The 16,688-nt window shown below is 45.3% G+C and overlaps 1 protein-coding gene across 2 annotated transcripts in view; it reads right to left on the minus strand.

The window, feature by feature from the left end:
- PRKCE (protein kinase C epsilon) overlaps positions 1 to 16,688 on the minus strand; it is a 1,182,017-nt gene that overhangs the window by 76,156 nt on the left and 1,089,173 nt on the right. For both annotated transcript variants that reach the window (XM_085612767.1, XM_085612766.1), the window contains one exon: positions 8,451 to 8,597. In XM_085612767.1, the coding sequence (XP_085468893.1) occupies positions 8,451 to 8,597 (147 nt within the window). The remainder of the gene's footprint in view (positions 1 to 8,450; positions 8,598 to 16,688) is intronic.

Raw genomic sequence — 16,688 nt, forward strand, 5'->3', positions numbered from 1 at the left:
TATGCGTGCCACGGAGTTTCCTAAGTTAATCAGCCGAATAAGGGTGCAAAGCTACGGCTGCGGGGGTAGAGGTAGTGGCCACTGGTCTCGGTCGGGCACGGACGGGCGCAGACGGGCTTGCCTTAGGCGCGCCTTTGGCGCGCCACTGGTGTGCCCGCTGCGCGCGTCCGCTGCACGCTCGCCACATCCGCCCCTTTTGACCCAGGATGTGCAAGCTCTCAGCGGCAACTGCACCGCTAACGCCCTCCTCCCAAGATGTCCGCCGCCCAGTCGCCCCCGGAGTATTGAACACAACTCCGTTTCTGTCCCCCCCGTTTTGCTTATTTCTTTATATTTTTTCACACTTCTCTTGCACTGGACACATATTTTACTTTATGAGAAAGTTATCGATGATGATAAATACGTGGGCAAGCTGGTGAGAACCTGCCAGTAGCTCCTCCGGTGGTGCGCGCGTGAGATACTTTCTCATTTCTCTACACTTTTTCCTGCACTTCACTATTTTTGTGATATGTACACTTTCTAATGCTGATTGGTGCTGGTTGAGGGACCTGACTGTTGACTGGTATTTCTCCCCACTGTGGGAATTACAAAATACCAATTTTTAAGGCACAGGGGATTAGGTCAGAGTTCGTGAAAAGAACTACTGACTTAGGGGGAACAGATAAACATATCACCCTATAAGTAATCCTACGTATCTACATACACAAATTGACGAAAAGTGCCGATTATTGCCAGGTCCTTGTTGTTGGATTATGCCCATAAGCAAAGCCTGGACATCCCCGGAAAAGCAAGTCATCCTCAGGCAGGCGTGGCGCAATAAGGCCATTGATGAAAAAAATGCTCTGTCTAAAGAGTCGGTCATGTCCAGGCCACATCGTATGGTGAACTTAGCTGCATCCCTCCCATCAGAAATAGCTTGGGAGAGCACTGCCCGGACCTCCTCCTGGACCATGGGAAGCACCTGCGCAACTGAATCCCAGATTGAATGGGAGTAACGACCCAAAGGCACGAAGTGTTTACCGACCACAATGCCAGACTGGCAGAAGAAAAACAATTCTTGCCCAAGGTGTCCAGCCTCTTGGATTCCCTATCCGGTGGGGTGGGGGGAATGTGCCAGGATTACATTGGGAAATGGAGGATTGGACCACCAAGTCTCCAAGGGTGGGGTGCTGGGTGAAGAACTCGGGATCCCTTGGGGCAGAACAGTGGGGAATCATCCTATTCAAAGGAGCCTCTATGCAGGGCTTGGACCAGGCCCAGAGTAGGATGTTTGTGAGGGGTTCATTAAATAGGAGAAGCAGTTCAGAAGGGGTGACTCACGGCTGAAGCACCTCTATTAAAATGTTTGTCTTGACTTTCGCAGAGGACAGCTGAAGGTCCAAAACCTTGGCCGCTCTCCTCAACATCACAGCAAAAGAGGCTCCCTCCTCTTTATCCATGGTAGGAAGGGAGAGCTAACCAATATCTGGAGAGGTGTCCAGTACACTGGCCTCTGCCAAATCCTCACTACCAGGTGTCTTCATTGAGTTCTAGGGGTTGGTATTCAAATCCAATTACGTAGCTCTACGGGGACAGAATTTGACTGCTGTTTTATCTTCTTTTCCTTTATTATTTTAATCATTGTATTCTGCGATGCTTTGGTTCACATACTGGAATGTACTTGTACAGTTCTCTTAGTCTTTTTTATGTATATGTTTCATGTGCTTTCATGACTCACAAGTCGAATAAAGCTATTTCAATCATAAATCGTAAAATCGGTATTCACAAGGGTTCAGTGGCCCCTCCCAGTCCTCCCAAGTCCTAGCCCATAGGAATAGGGCTCAAACTCTGACCTGGAAAGCACAGCTCCACTCGGTGGAGTCAGTTTTGGATGATGCTCATGCGGCACTATTTCGGAGTCAGGGATAAGAATGGGGGCGGTGCAGCTGGAGGCACTAGGAGCGTCAAAAACAGGGCCAGCGACAGGGAAGGTCCAGAAGTCACGAACGGCACTGGACCGAATCAGTCTGTGGAACCAAGGATGTCTGACTGGCACTGAGGGCAAACCTGACAGCGGAAGACCTGTAGGGCTCTCTACTGAACTAGCAGGGACCGAGGGCACTTCAGCAGGAACAGGCCACCCAAATATGAGGTGCATGGCCTCATATAATTCTTGGAGTTGGGCGGGGTCTCTCTCGCTTCTGGAAGCTCAGAAGGGCGTCCCAGGAGCATGCTTAACCGTGGGGCCAGGCCTTGAGTGTGAATGCTCCCTCGTCTCATTGGATGACCTCGAAGGATGGGGTGAAGTCAAGAACCTCTTCGACTTCTTGCTCCTCTCCTTATTGTGGCACTTACAAGAGTGGGACGGATTTGACTGTGACAAAGATCTATGGCATCAAGGAGCTTACAGGATCGCTTCCTGAAGGCCTTGGGGTGCATGGCGCGACAGTCGACGCAGGTCTTTGCATTATGGTCGCGTTCAAGGCACCAGAGACAGATGAGGTACGGGTCCATCGCCAACATCTGTCAGTGACAGGTGCCACAGGCCTTGAATCCAGCCTTTCTGGTCGACATCCCTGCTACAGTAGGAGACAAATTTAAAAAAACTTCAACAAAAAGTTGAAAAGCACATTTAAAAAATGGCTGAATGGCTGGATCTGCGCTGACTGGCGCGGAAAGAAAAGAGATGGCATCAGCGCACTGGCATGGCGCCTATATAGGCACAACGCACGTCGCTTCCAGCACAGATGACGCCGACTATGCCGAGCAGGGCTGAATGAAGCCACCTACCAACACGCAAGAGTACTGATCACAAAAAATCTATGGATCCAGTCTGGTGTGTGGGGATAATTCTAAGGTAACATATCTGTGGCTAGAAGTCTCTAACCGATACATATTTTATCATGTCTTTTCAGATATGACATCTACGTTTTGATATGTACATGACAACTGATTTATGTGGGAAGAATGATTCGGTCACTGTGAGAGACTATATTGGAACATGTAACAGTTATCAAGAGTAAGGACACTTCCTATCTTTGTGCTCTGCATTGTGTTCAACTCCATGGAAACTATAGTAAGGCCACATTATGCATAATATACAAATGGTAAAACGGGATGAGAGCGGTGGTTTTCAGGAACTGGCATTACAAAGGACAGATATTTTTTACATTAGGATATTGAAGGAAGTGCAGAATGGTGATAGCATAGGAAGTGAATTACACTACTTTCGGAACAATGAGTCAGCGGGTGAAAGAAAGAACTGTATGCTGAATAATAACTATAACGTAATATAATATTACATTTGTCCACTTAGATGTCTGACATTAGGGACACACCAATTCTACCTTCCTCTGATACGTTGTCAGGTGCAATTGTCTCCAATTGCTCACTTTTTACTTCAGACTATGCAGCTGGAGTTGTTTTGAAGGACAACCCCTTGACCATCTGTTGGATTATTTGTAAAACACAAGCTTGTTATCCATCTACATTTACTATAACAGATAATCACCTCAAGCTCGATTTCCAATGAGTACTGCAATGATGCTTGGAATTAATAACACAGATAATACTGCAAAATGCAGTAGAAGTACAATCTGACCATATCATATACACCTTTGTAGCCACTCCTCTTACGTACGTTTAAATTTGAATATGAGGCTACTTCCACTTTGAAAATGAGGTCAAGGCTGCTTGGCCACTAGAACTAGCAACATTCCCTATAATGCTTACATTAGATTTCCGCGGTCTCCTCAAAATAACTCAAACGTTCCAACTCACATTGATTGCAAGAACCAGAAATGGTCCTACCATCCCGATGTCGAAGGATGTTTTGTAGAAATCAGTATGCCACTCTCACATGACGTGCAACAACCTTGAGAGTCTTGCTTTCCCTCGTACCGCGTTGGAAGGCTGAATGCCTTACTCAGCATCTTTAGCTTGGTCAAACTTTCTGCACTCAATTGAAGACATTTGCATAAAAGAGATGAAAGCCTCAAACTCAGGAGAGCTATTTATTGGACCTTTGCCTCAAACTGAGATAGTAGGTTCCACTTAACAGAAAGCGACTCCACTGTGCGGTGACCAAAGGATTATATATGTCTTCTTCTCAAGTAAAACAACTTCTCAAAATCAGAAGTAACACTAAGGAAAATAAGCGGTACTGATGGTGGACTGGGAGCTACACAGAATTATGTCCAGACCAGTCTCTATTGTACTGAGTGCAGCGAGTAAGCCCGCCTACCTCAAGGAGGATTTTGGAGGGCAAACCGGATACATGTCTACAAGAAAATTGGATATGTTCATCAGGTCTGTTTACCCGGCTGAACAGCTGATCCCTGTAGTCCATCCACCCATTATAGCAGCTCCTTGGTCCTCAGTCTACATTTGGCCTTCAGAGGGACCTGGAACTGCGGTGCATGCAGAAAGTCACGGGCTCACAGAAATATTTTGATTCCTTTCAGAATTTAGACTATTTTGATTTTAGCCTAGTGTACGTCTGCAGACACCAGGACATGAACCTTGGCAAGCTCGCTGCACATTATTAGAAGAAGCATAATAAAAATTGTTTAACTTTTAAATATTTTGGAACCCGCTTTGATGGGAAGTTGTGTGGCACGTTCTATATCCCACACAGCCAATGCTTAACAAGTCCAAAAATATCTGGGCGTGCAGAACTGCAGCAATGTTGAGACTAATATGCCCTTTGACTAGCAGATAAATGCTATTTAAAGGTGCAAAGGAAAACATCAGGAACAATTGGCAATGGAAATGTTGGCACCACAGCAATCCATTTCGAGTCTCTCAGCACCCACTCTACCGCATTCACATACTGCTATTAATAGTGTGTTTTACCTCTAGTTAGGTCACCGCCGCTCCACTCAGAAACCCACCTTAGAGTTGTATTAAAAAAAACTAAATGTAAATTGGGTCAACTGGTCAAAAAAAGTCACATCCACAAGAACCCTTCTAATAACCTCTAAAAAAAGAAAAAAACGGAATTCTGGGTTAATCTGATACCACAGGGACAGGGGAGTACCACAAAATATTAAGAATGAAAAACATTTGCTTAGCCAGCATCAAGTCTATGCACTTCCAGGCAAGTGCTATGCATTTTGGTTTGCATTGTATGCATCTCTAACTCAGGAGCATCAGGAAGGGCAGTGCTCTTTAGACGCTTTGGTCTCCACTCACAAAGATTTGACTAGGAGTAGTTGCGTTTTACTTCTGTCCTAAAAGTGAAATACACCCGAATTTCCAGATTGAGTCTGTCAGTAATTCCGTCTTCCTCTAGGCTTAGGCGTGGGTTACTCATATTTTGCCAGGTGAAGGATAGGTTTGCTGAAGGAAAATACAATTGCCAAACCAAAAAACTGTTTTTATTCCAGTGAGTGGCCATGTCTTATTTATGGAAGCCACGCCTAAGTCTGGAGTTAGAGATAACTACTTAAAAGAAATGCTTTTTTAATCAGGCTCAGATATTCAGGAGTAATGCATAGCTCAGAAAAGAGAAAGACACAACTTCTTAGAATAAAATCTTTGTGAATAGGGCCCCTCTAGTGGAAGAGCTAGAACACCCCACGACAGCCACCATCTCTCCAAAGACAGCTTTGTTAGGTTTGTGCTCTATTTTGTTTGGATTTCTATACGATATGGATAAGAATTATTTATTGTTTGTAGTGATTAGTTGAAGCCCCAAAACCATTTGTTAACTTAATTGCAAATGATGTTGTGCCCAAGCCCGCATAACTGAACTAGCTACAAGGGCTGGTCACAAAACATTTGCCCTAATGGACAACCTTTAAAAAAAAGTTGACATCTACTATGGAACCAAAGATGCAAACTTTACAGGCTGCTAAGGATAAATTCAATAGAGATGTTCTTGTTTGAAAATTATAAGTGCTTAGTAAATCAAAGTAATAGGATTATTTCCTTAAATTGTATTTATAATAGCAAAGCTAAACATGGTTGTGTGAGACACTGTAATAAAAAAGGCTGGTTGGATTAAAAAACATTCCTAGAACCATCCTATCAACAGAAATGTCCATAATATTTACCATGAGTAATGTTGTCAGGAATTTCGGTGTCATTGGCAAAATTAAATTTAGCAGCTTTTGCTCCCCTCCTCACCTTACGGAAGGGCAGTATCTCCTCCGTTGGTGGTCCTCTTAGAAAGACTTCCTTAACTCACCTAATGGTAGCACTACTTTTATCTGAACCAGCATGTCTAATAAAATGGTTACACCCTAAAATAAGCATACTCCATTTTAAGAAAAACAATAAGTACATGTGTAATCCCTACTTAAGACCTGGGCCTGAAGCACTTAAATCAATCTGCAATCATGTTTCTTTCTGACAGAACATAAGATTAGGGAGTATAATCCCCAGCTGGTAGCAGAAAAGAAGTAATGGATATCAGGAAGTTTTCACTATTCTGCTAGTTAACTCTTGCATAACTACTGCTACCCATCACAAGCACAGTGACAAAGAAAACATACTCACAAGGCAGTATTCCACCATTAAAACACTGATAGGACAAAAGGAATGCAGAAGAAAGTATTGCAGCCAGAAGCACTATGTACCGAGGGGTGAGCGGCAATGGAACAATCAGCATATCGCTTCCCACGAACAACATGAAAATTCAGTGCAGGAAGCTTCGGATAGCAGATGAAGAGCTCAAATACCAATTTATCCCAAATCAACCGAAGGAAAATATCACCATTCTTTGATTCAACTCTTCATGGACTTCTGGTGAATCATTCTCCCCTCACATAATTTAGCCGATTGCTTTGTCAGCTAGGGGTTGGTCTTGCATACACTAGATCTCAATGTTCAACCTCCCAGGACAGCTAGTAATTGATGCATTTCGCACCTTGGCTAGACAAAGCTATGGCGGATTCCTCTTCTCCTTCCAACATTACCCGGTGTAGCAGTTCCGATTCTTTTCATAAACTGACTTATGTTTAACAGGTTCATGCATGCACTATCTCTCCTGAATGCACTTCTATCCGTCTACCAGCAAGTTCATGTCTATCTCCAGCTTTCTCTCTCCAGCTCACCATAACAACTTCTCAATTAGTATTCTTTCCGCTTTTTCTCTGGTTATGAAAGATGACTATTTTATCATGCTCTTGATACTCATTTCCTTGTTATCTGGGGTTAATCCCTCAAGTGGTTCTTTTCATACCTTACTAATGTGTGTTTTGAAGTGTCCTATGGCTTCTCAATCTCCTTCCCCCCCCACCCCCCCACAAGCCATTCACAAATATGCCCAAGCCTTGAAATTACTACAGGCGTCTCTTAACACTCGAGGATGCTATATCCCCCAAAGGCTGCTCATTTTATCTATATACACTGATAATCATCTCCGTCCTTTTTGTCACACCCCAGCTACAACTATCTCACAGCCATCAATCACTGAGTGGGGTTTCCCTTTCCAATTTTAAACTCTTACAAAAAGGTGGTCCTTGCTTCCATATTCAACAATACCACCCACCAAACATTCCCATTACTTTTCGCCTGACACCTTGGAATCTTCACACTCTGTTAGAAATATGGGGATACAATTCACCTCTGATCAGAGTCCTTTGTCACTTGTTACATCCCACCTCACAGTTGCCCACTTTCACCTGTTTTGAATATGGGAATGTACTAACATCTAGCATTCAATGTAGCCAAATTCATGATAAATCCACAAGCCTTCAGAAAAGTAGATTACGACAAAAGCTTACAGATCACATGACCCAAATATGCATTTTTGTTCCCTAGGACAAACTTATCAATTTCACCCCACAGATCCTCTTTAACATGCCAATGTGCTCCCCCACCTTGGAGTAAACAATATGCAGTGCCACTGTGTGAAAGGTACAGGGTGAAGATTTAAGTACTCTCCCTAGTCCACAAAGACTCAACCCCTCAGCAGAAAATGGTTACACGCAGTATACTTAGTCTAACCCTATGATAATAGAAACCTTAAAGCTAATTAGGTCAGTACTTTGAAATGCCCTCCTAAACGCCAAAAAAAGTCTCAAAGCCCGCCTTCTAGCACTGGAAAGACCTACCTCCTGAATTTCTAATGTTCTTAGCTGTAAACTGTCTGCGGTAATGTAGATAAGCGCATTATAATTTGCTCTGTAATTTAGCTCCGTAATTACCTGTAACACTGTTAGTATTGTAATGCCATGTTGATGTCGCTCTCTCCAAATCATAATCATCATTCAACACATTTTTGTTTACAGCCCCTCTGAAAATACTCATAGGTATTACCTGCTGTAATAAGGTACAACACTTCTGTCAGAATGGCCACTTAATAAATTAACATATTCAGACAGCACACAGAATATCTGGAGGGTTGTAGTAAAATACAGCACGTATGCATGCACACTATGCTGCATTTGTTCTGCCAGTTATATAGAAAGAAACTAAAGATGGATCTGAAAGCCTTAGCCCACACTAATCCAACTAGGACTTACAATCCGAGGCTTGAAGGGAGGCTTGATTTTCTTTTCTTCCAGAAGAATCCAATCAATCTCCTTGAAAAAGGCATGCTGTTTGATGGCCTCCTCCAGACCTTGTGCAGGAATGCAGCCTAGCCGCTTGTTGGGGTTTTTTGTCATAAACTAGGGAAAAAAAAGAGATAAAGCATTATTGACCAATGACGACAAAAGTAGACAAAACTAGCAAAAATCAGGAAATATAGGTAGTCAAAACAAGACATTTCTAGATAGCCTTTCCTCTAACACAGCTTCAAATCAGACAACAGATGATCCAATTCCAAATGAGAAATAAGCTACATTTTCACTGCCTGCATGGATAAGGAACAGCACATCAAGAATTATCTTTGAAGTAAGAGTTGAGCGCACAACTCTGAACCTTGAATATCACGAGATGAATTGCTTCATTATTTTATAACTATTTATTTTTAGAACGCTTTTTGTACAAGATGAGCCCCAATGTCATGAGGCTTAGGCATCTAACAACACCTAAAATGAAGTGCCGAACCACAGGTGCACCAAAGAAAAGCCCGTCTGTGCACTGGTCACACACAACGCCACCCATGCTGCCTGTTTTGCCACCGTGGGCAGGATCCTGTATGCCGGTCAGCTATGCAAGGGAAAGGCTGTTGGATATTGGGGTTGGCTGTAGGCAAATGGAGTCCTCAATGGTGTTGATTGAGGTTCCTTGGGAACTCCAGATGAGGAAATCTCATTCTATGAGTAGCCTGCATATGGAGTGGTTAGGTTATGTAATGGCGGCGGATAACATACTACTCTCAAAATATGAAGAAGCGTCTGCTGGGAAGGTACAGAAAATGAAAGTGGTGGAGAGTGTGGATACTGTAACCTGAAGAAAAAAAGGCATACTGTGAATCCAATTGAATGCCGCCTGTTAAATTTCAGAACGGCAGTTAAACATGCTTCGGAGCTCCACGATCTATTATGGGAGGGCCCATTTGCTATATTATGTATACCCTGGTCTACAGGGCTCCAGATCTTAATGAAATGTGTCAATCTGGAGTTATTATCATACATTGAGCTCGCCCATGGCACTGGGGTTGGGGAGTGGTGATCATCTTTCGTGATATGTTTACCCTGAAGAAGCTTCAAACTCCAAAGATGACTTCAGTGAAACACTTAGGCTTCACTTTATCTTCCCAGAAAGCAGCCCCACTAAGTGGGCTGATTTGTTACAGTCCATCAGGGACTTCAGAACACCGCTGTGATCCCTTCTTAGACCTGGTACCTCACTCTCCCTTAAACACACAAACCTTTTTGTAGCGGGTGACTTTAATATATGGGCAGGAAACCCTCTTAGCGCTGCATTTGAGAAGTTAATTGCTAGCATGGCTATATTGGGTTTGTACTTGTTGCCATCACGCCCAACGCACATTTAGTGGCATACGTTAGATTTGATCTTTTCAGCCATAAATCTTATAGAGGGTAAAAACGCCATCCCTTTAGCCTGGTCAAACCATTCGCTTATTTGTTTCAGGCTCAACATGCCATATGTTTGTCGTAAACATCAGACACTTTCTCGTCCACTATAAAAGCATCAGAAGCTGCATCCGTTGGCAAAAACTATCTGTCCCAGCCCTAATATGACGGCTAAAACAGAACAAGCCTGTCGTGAGATCGAGTTTGGCAGAAGTGGGCTACTCAGGCTATATGACCTGGATTGAGGATGTACTTGATAATATTCTGCAATATAGAATGTTCAAGAAAACAAGAGCTAGTCCGTCAGCCCCCATGGTATTCATCTTTTCTCAGGGAGCCTACACTAGGCTGCAAGAAGCTGCAGAGATTCTAGAGGGTGGACTATTGCAGCATTGTGAGGCACACATTTAAAGAGGCATTAAGGAAATATAAAAGGCAGGTATTTGCCACTTAAGCAGCCTTCTATAAGGTCAAAGTTCAGAATGTGGAAAACTCATCAAACAAAATGCTTTCTGTTGTTAATCAATTTTCCACTACAAAGTGCATTGGGGATAAAAAGGCTAACACTCAAGAGCTTGCAGACAGGCTGTCGAATTTCTTTGATGGCAAAATGACTACCATCTTGGAAACACTAAAACCAGTAGACATGGTAATCACCTTATAGGAGACAGTTGTTGGTCCTCCGCTACCACATTTGGGGTTGAAAAATCTGAGTATGGCTCCAAAGCGTGATGAGGTGTGCTATAACAATTATCTTGGAAAATGGACGTCATTAACATCCTTTAATTTTATGGCTCTCTCACTAGCTTTAAAGTCTGGATCCCCAATAGATCCTCTTCCACCCGCCTTGTGAACAGCAGCCGCAGAGGTCCTTGGTCCACCACTACTGGATATTGAAATAACTCACTTAATAGTGAGATTGTTCCTGTGGAGTGGAAAAGGGCCTTACTGGTGCCGCTCCTACAAAAAGCTACTGTGGACTCTGATATACTGGTACACTACCAACCTATTTCCTGCCTTTTGCAGGAAAACTCGTGGAAAAACATCTCAACATTTTATGAGTTGTCTGGTTGCTTAAAAACAAGGTACTTGAGACATTTCAGTCTGAGTTTCGCCTGTTTAACAGCACAGAGACAGCCTTTGCAACAGTGATAGACCTATGAATGGTGGCGGACCAAACGCAATGTGTGGCCTTAGTGCTATTCTATTATATAGATCTGCTTGCAGCATTAGATACTCATGACATCTTACTCACTAGGTTAAAGGAGATTGACACAACTGGAAAGGCCCTTGAATGGTGTCGGTCTTATCTACACGGGAGATCCCAAGCACTCTTCCTACCACCTTATAAGCTTGAGTTTAAATATGTGAGTTAAGTACTGCCACAAGGATCACTTTTGAATCTGACTTTTTTTTAGTATATACACATCTGCTCACAGGTGAAACTAATACAATCTTTTATGCAGATGACACCCAGTTGATTATCACACTGGATGAAGAAACTAAAAACCCATGGGAACCATTTGCCAACATATGGCTGCAGCTCAAATTCAACTCTGACAAAACTGAAGTGCTGTGCATGAGATATCTATGTATCCATGAGCTTATGCCACCAGACATTTGGCCTACTTCCTGGACTTCTTCTCCTTCACCTGCAAAAATTTTAAAAAATCTAGGGATACAAATGGACCAAGAGCTCTTTTTAGAGGCTCAGGTTAATCATCCTCCATCACATGCTCCTTCCTTTTCAAACAGCTGAGGAAGATCCTGCCTCTCCTGCCCCGGCCAGTTTACTGGGTGGTGATCCATGCGACAGTCTTGAGTCACCTGCACTATTGTACTCCATCTTTTTAGCCCTTGACGCAGGGCTTTAGAAGAAGCTACAAAGAATATGAAACACGGCTGCTACGTTAGTGCTTATTTGACCACGTTCTTCTTTGACCAGTGCCCTCAAATCTCTTCATTGGCTTCCAGTGGGCATAAGGGTGATGTTTAAATCACTTTGTCTAGTCTATAAGGCAATCCACCTTAGTGGTCCTAATTACTTGGAGGTGAAGTTCCATTAGTACATTCTGGATCACCATTTATGATCAGCTGGAGCTAATTTGGCAGCGGTTCCACACTACAAACATGTTCATGAGGGGGCAAATCTTTCGCAGGACTTGCATCAAAGCTTTGGAATAAGCTCCCAGTAGCTTTACATCTTTCACCCAATCTTCTCAGATTCAGAAGGGCCTTCGCTATGGAACGGTTCAAGAGCAACATGCAGGGGACTCCGCTACTTTTTGAAGTTAAACGGAAGGCAGCGTACATCCAACTAAAGAGGAGCACCATAGCTTAACCCTTCTGCTATGATGGAGGGCCCTGGGCCTGTTGGACTGAAACTGATAGAAGAGCTGTTATCATCAGCACTTACTGATACCTGTGTTAGGAGAAATCTCATTTAGTGTGATCGGTGGAGTCGTGGATAAGCTCCGGAGGGATTATTTTAAGGTTGGGCACGAGGGGAGGGCTTAGCCTTCTGCAGAAGGTAGGGGAGGTAGTCGGTGAATATAGGGACCAACATATGTTCTGACCTGACAGGCTTCCTACAAGGTTGATCCAATGTGCTTTCTGTTACCGTCATTCACATTACGCCTACGATGACTGTCGTTCTGAAAATTGTAAATTCTGTACTGATGTCCCTATTGCACCTGAAAATGTTAATAAAAAGAATAATTTTTAAAAAATACCTGCTTTTTAAGAAATTAGTTGGCTCTTTAATATAGCCTTATAGCCCGCCGTAGCGAGCTATACCGGCTATTAAAGGTCTGCTCCAGCGATAAAGGCCCGAGCCGAAGGCGAAGGACTTTAACAAGGGAGCGGAACTTTAATAGCCAGTATAGCCCAGCTACAAAGGGCTATAAGGCTGTTAGAACATTCTGCCGCTAGAGGGCAGAATGTTCCAACAAATAAAACAAAGGCATTTAGGAGTTTGATCGGTTTAAATTCCCTCGGGCTCCAAGAGGCCTTTGAAAACAACATTGGAATGTTGTTTTGCGGGCCTTTACCGGCACGTAGAAGCATGGAGCACTCAATTGTCTTCAATGGAGCTCCAAACATTCCAATGTTCTAATATCGTTTATAACTCCCAAGTATTACCCATAGTACTCTAGTGCTGTATGTTTTCTCCATCTGTTATTCTCTCTTCTTTGCTAGCATTCTCATCACCCGGACACCCAGTGGAGTAGCAGCCTTGCTTTATAAAATGGTTAACATAACATACAGTGTATGTTTAAATCTATTCAAAAACATAAAAAAATAATGTCGATGTACCATAGAGGTCTTTGCATGCCCACAACAGCCTTGCTACAACGAGCTGAGTGTGGGCCAAAAATGACAAAATGTGCATTAATTGGTCCTGATAGCCATCTGGGGAATGCAAAATAGATAGTAGAACATTCCACTGATAAGGTCAGACTACCCTAATTGAAAAAAATAACACCCTTGCGGCTTCCCACAACCCCTCTTGCCATTCAACTTGCCTTTGTTGGTAAATGAAATTTGCTGGACAACAAGTTGACACCAACATTCATGGCTCATGCAGGAACTGTCAGGCGCCCTTATTCCCCCTCTCCCAAGCTACTTTGCTTCCGTATCCTTAGAACTAGTGGGTGAGAAATGGTTAAGAGAAGGATATACGAGGAAACTACAAACTAGTGATTCTGTGTGGCTTTAGGAGCTTAAAGAGAAGGGAACCTTCATATGGCCTCCTAATTGACATCATGTAGTCATCCATTACAATAGCCAATAGATTTAATAAAGAAAAGCAGAAGAGGGGAAAAGGCAAAGGCTGCTTGTTGGGGGCACTGTAACTCTTGTATGCACTGGGAATACACCAGTGATTGCAGGCCACTGCCAGCCTATTTTGTTCAATAAAGTACTCAGCATCCCAATCCCCTAGCTAAGTATTAATGCATTTTGGAGACTAGGGCAGCTAAATGGGATATTTTCCTGCCACCAAATAATTCACCCTGATCAGAAAGTGAGAGTGCATACCGAAAGGAAAGGGCAATATTTTCCATATGAACACCTCATAGGATGCCCATTAAATCTATCATGACAGGGGGAGGAGCCTAGCGCGCAACCAAGATGGCCGCGTAGGCTTACGGCTCTCGAGGGCCTTCGCAACCTCCCACATCTATCCTGACTTAATCCTGGTTTATTTGACGGGCTTGTGCAGATGAACTTGCGCTGAGGTGCCACCCGTTTTCCAAATTCAGATCGGACGCCGGGAGCCGGAATGGTTGCACTCCGAAGTTTGCGGCCTGCTCTTGCCTTGGTCCCGATCTCGAGCTGGTGAAGTGCCCGGGTACGAAGTGAACAACAGCGGCTGGCTGGGCTTGACCTGTCACGGACCCCGCACTTTCACTTTCGTTTTCAAGCTTGTTTTCTGATATCGGCTGAGAGACTTTGGTGTTTCAGAGGGGTGCTGACGGCGGAGCGTCTGGCCTGACTCTCGGACTCTACATGGGCCTACTGTCGGCGACGGCTGTGTTTAATTGAATTAGCCACCTGGTTCCCTTTTTCCTGGTGCGGGCGGGTGCCAACCTAGGTGGCCTCCGGACGATGGCGGCGAGACTAGACGGAGACAAGTCGAAACCCAAGTCAACCCGGAGGGGTGCCTATACTCAGGTCAATAATATGGATCGATATGCGCAGGCAAAGGGATCACCTAGTGGCTCGCATAAATCGCCTGAGAGGTCTAAAGAGGTCTCAGACCCATCGTCAGAATTGACTTTGCTGGACGTCATGGGCGCCATTGAGGAGATGAAGACCGCTGTGGGTCAGCAGTTTGATACCCTGGCTCATAAATTGGATGCGGTCCTGATCGATGTGAATTTGGTCAGGGCAGACCTGTCCAAGACTAACGAGCGGGTCTACTCCTTGAGTCAAGCGGCGTCGAGCTTAACTGTGGACGTGGCCGCCCTGCAGACGGAGGTCCGTAGGTTGCGGCTAGCCAGTGACCTGACGGACCGGCGACTTGAGGACTCCGAAAGCAGGGCTAGACGGAACAACGTTCGTATCGTTGGAGTGCCGGAAAGATCGGAGGAATCCGCTGCGGATCTTTTTGTGGAGGACCTGGTGACCAATCGTCTCGTGCCCAAGGGACTGAGCAAGTTCTTTGCGGTGGAGCGGGCCCACAGGATTCCGGGTGGTGCGCCCAAAGTGGGTGCTCCCCCGCGGCCTATAATCGCCCGGCTCTTTAATTTTCGGGATAGGGATGCTATCCTTCAGGCGTCGAGGGTGGCCGGGCCGCTGAAGTTTGAGAACTCTAATGTCAGCTTTTACCCGGACTTCACGCAAGCGGTCCAAAAACAACGGCTGGGATTTCTGGGCGTCAAACGGCGCTTGAGGGACATGGAGCTGAAATATGCGATGTTATTCCCGGCTAGGCTGCGGGTTGAGTTCCGGGGTCGCTCACACTTTTTCGACTGGCCGGAGGCGGTTGGAGACTGGTTGGATGCCCTGCCTTGGGGACAAGATCGAGACAGTCGGACGACGGAGAGCGGACGGGATTTGGTGGAGCAGGACTAGAACTTGGTTCCTGGTGATGGACTGGACTGGTGACGTTTTGTACCTTGGCTCAACTGGACCCTAGTTTGGCACAATATTCCCTCCAAATGCCCGGGGGTTGTGGGGAGCTTACTGGGGCCCTTTCCTCCTTCTGGGGTTCTTTTTGTGGTATATTTTAGGGCGACAGGCACACTGCGAGTTGGGGGGGCTGTTTGGGCTCATGCAGGGGTGCAGGGAGGGGGGAGTTGTGGTTTGGGGATTGTGGGGGAGGGGGGTTGTTGGGGAGTGTTTGTTTGTTTCGCAAGGCAATGTGAAGTTCTCTGCTGACTTATCCGGTTTGTGCTTTCTGGGATGTGGGTATCATGCATGGGAGTGGGATGGGGGGTAGGGGATTGAGAATCCTTTTGTGGAATGTGAATGGACTGGGGACAGGATCAAGCGCGGGGTGGTGTTGCAGTTTTTGAAACGGATCTCGCCCGACATTGTTTTCCTGCAGGAGACACATTTGATTGGGAACTCCTTCCATGCCCTAAATAGGAGGGGTTATCGCCTTGCCGCTCACTCTGGTTTCACTTCTGGCTCTCGGGGAGTGGGCATTTTGGTTAGGGCCTCTCTCCCCTTGGAGGTGGACGAGGTGCTCCACGATGATAGGGGGCGCTATGTGGCACTGGTGGGGAGATGGGAGGGTAGGACTGTTTCGCTTGTTGCTGCGTATGTGCCTCCGGGGTTACAGACGGCTACATTTGCTGATTTGGGGCGTTTGGTCCTGGGACTCCCTGGGGGGGTTCTGGTGTTGGGGGGTGACTTTAATGCTGTTGTCTCCGGGTTGGAGGACCGTCACCCCCCCAGGGATCTCCCTAGGGCTCAGGCCTGGTTGGGTGGCTTTTTGGACACTTTGGGACTTGTAGATTGCTGGAGATTGATGCACCCGGGACAGGCGCAATATATCTTTCACTCGGGGGCCCATGGGAGTCTCTCGAGACTTGATTACATGCTTATGCCGGCGATCCAAGCTGGTATGATTGGGGAGGTGCGTCATTTGGCCCGAGGTATTTCTGACCATTCCCCTATATGGTTGCAATTGAAGGTTGTCCCTGGGGCAGAGGGGAGAGTGGCACCCATTAGCCCCTGGTATATACGTAACCCTAAGATCCGCACGGAACTGGTCAAGTCCACTGATCACTACTTCAATGATAATGTGGGGTCGGTGTCGTCGGCCGT

Source organism: Triturus cristatus, chromosome 6 (genome assembly GCF_964204655.1).
Source record: "Triturus cristatus chromosome 6, aTriCri1.1, whole genome shotgun sequence".
In the NCBI taxonomy this organism is placed as follows: domain Eukaryota; kingdom Metazoa; phylum Chordata; class Amphibia; order Caudata; family Salamandridae; genus Triturus; species Triturus cristatus.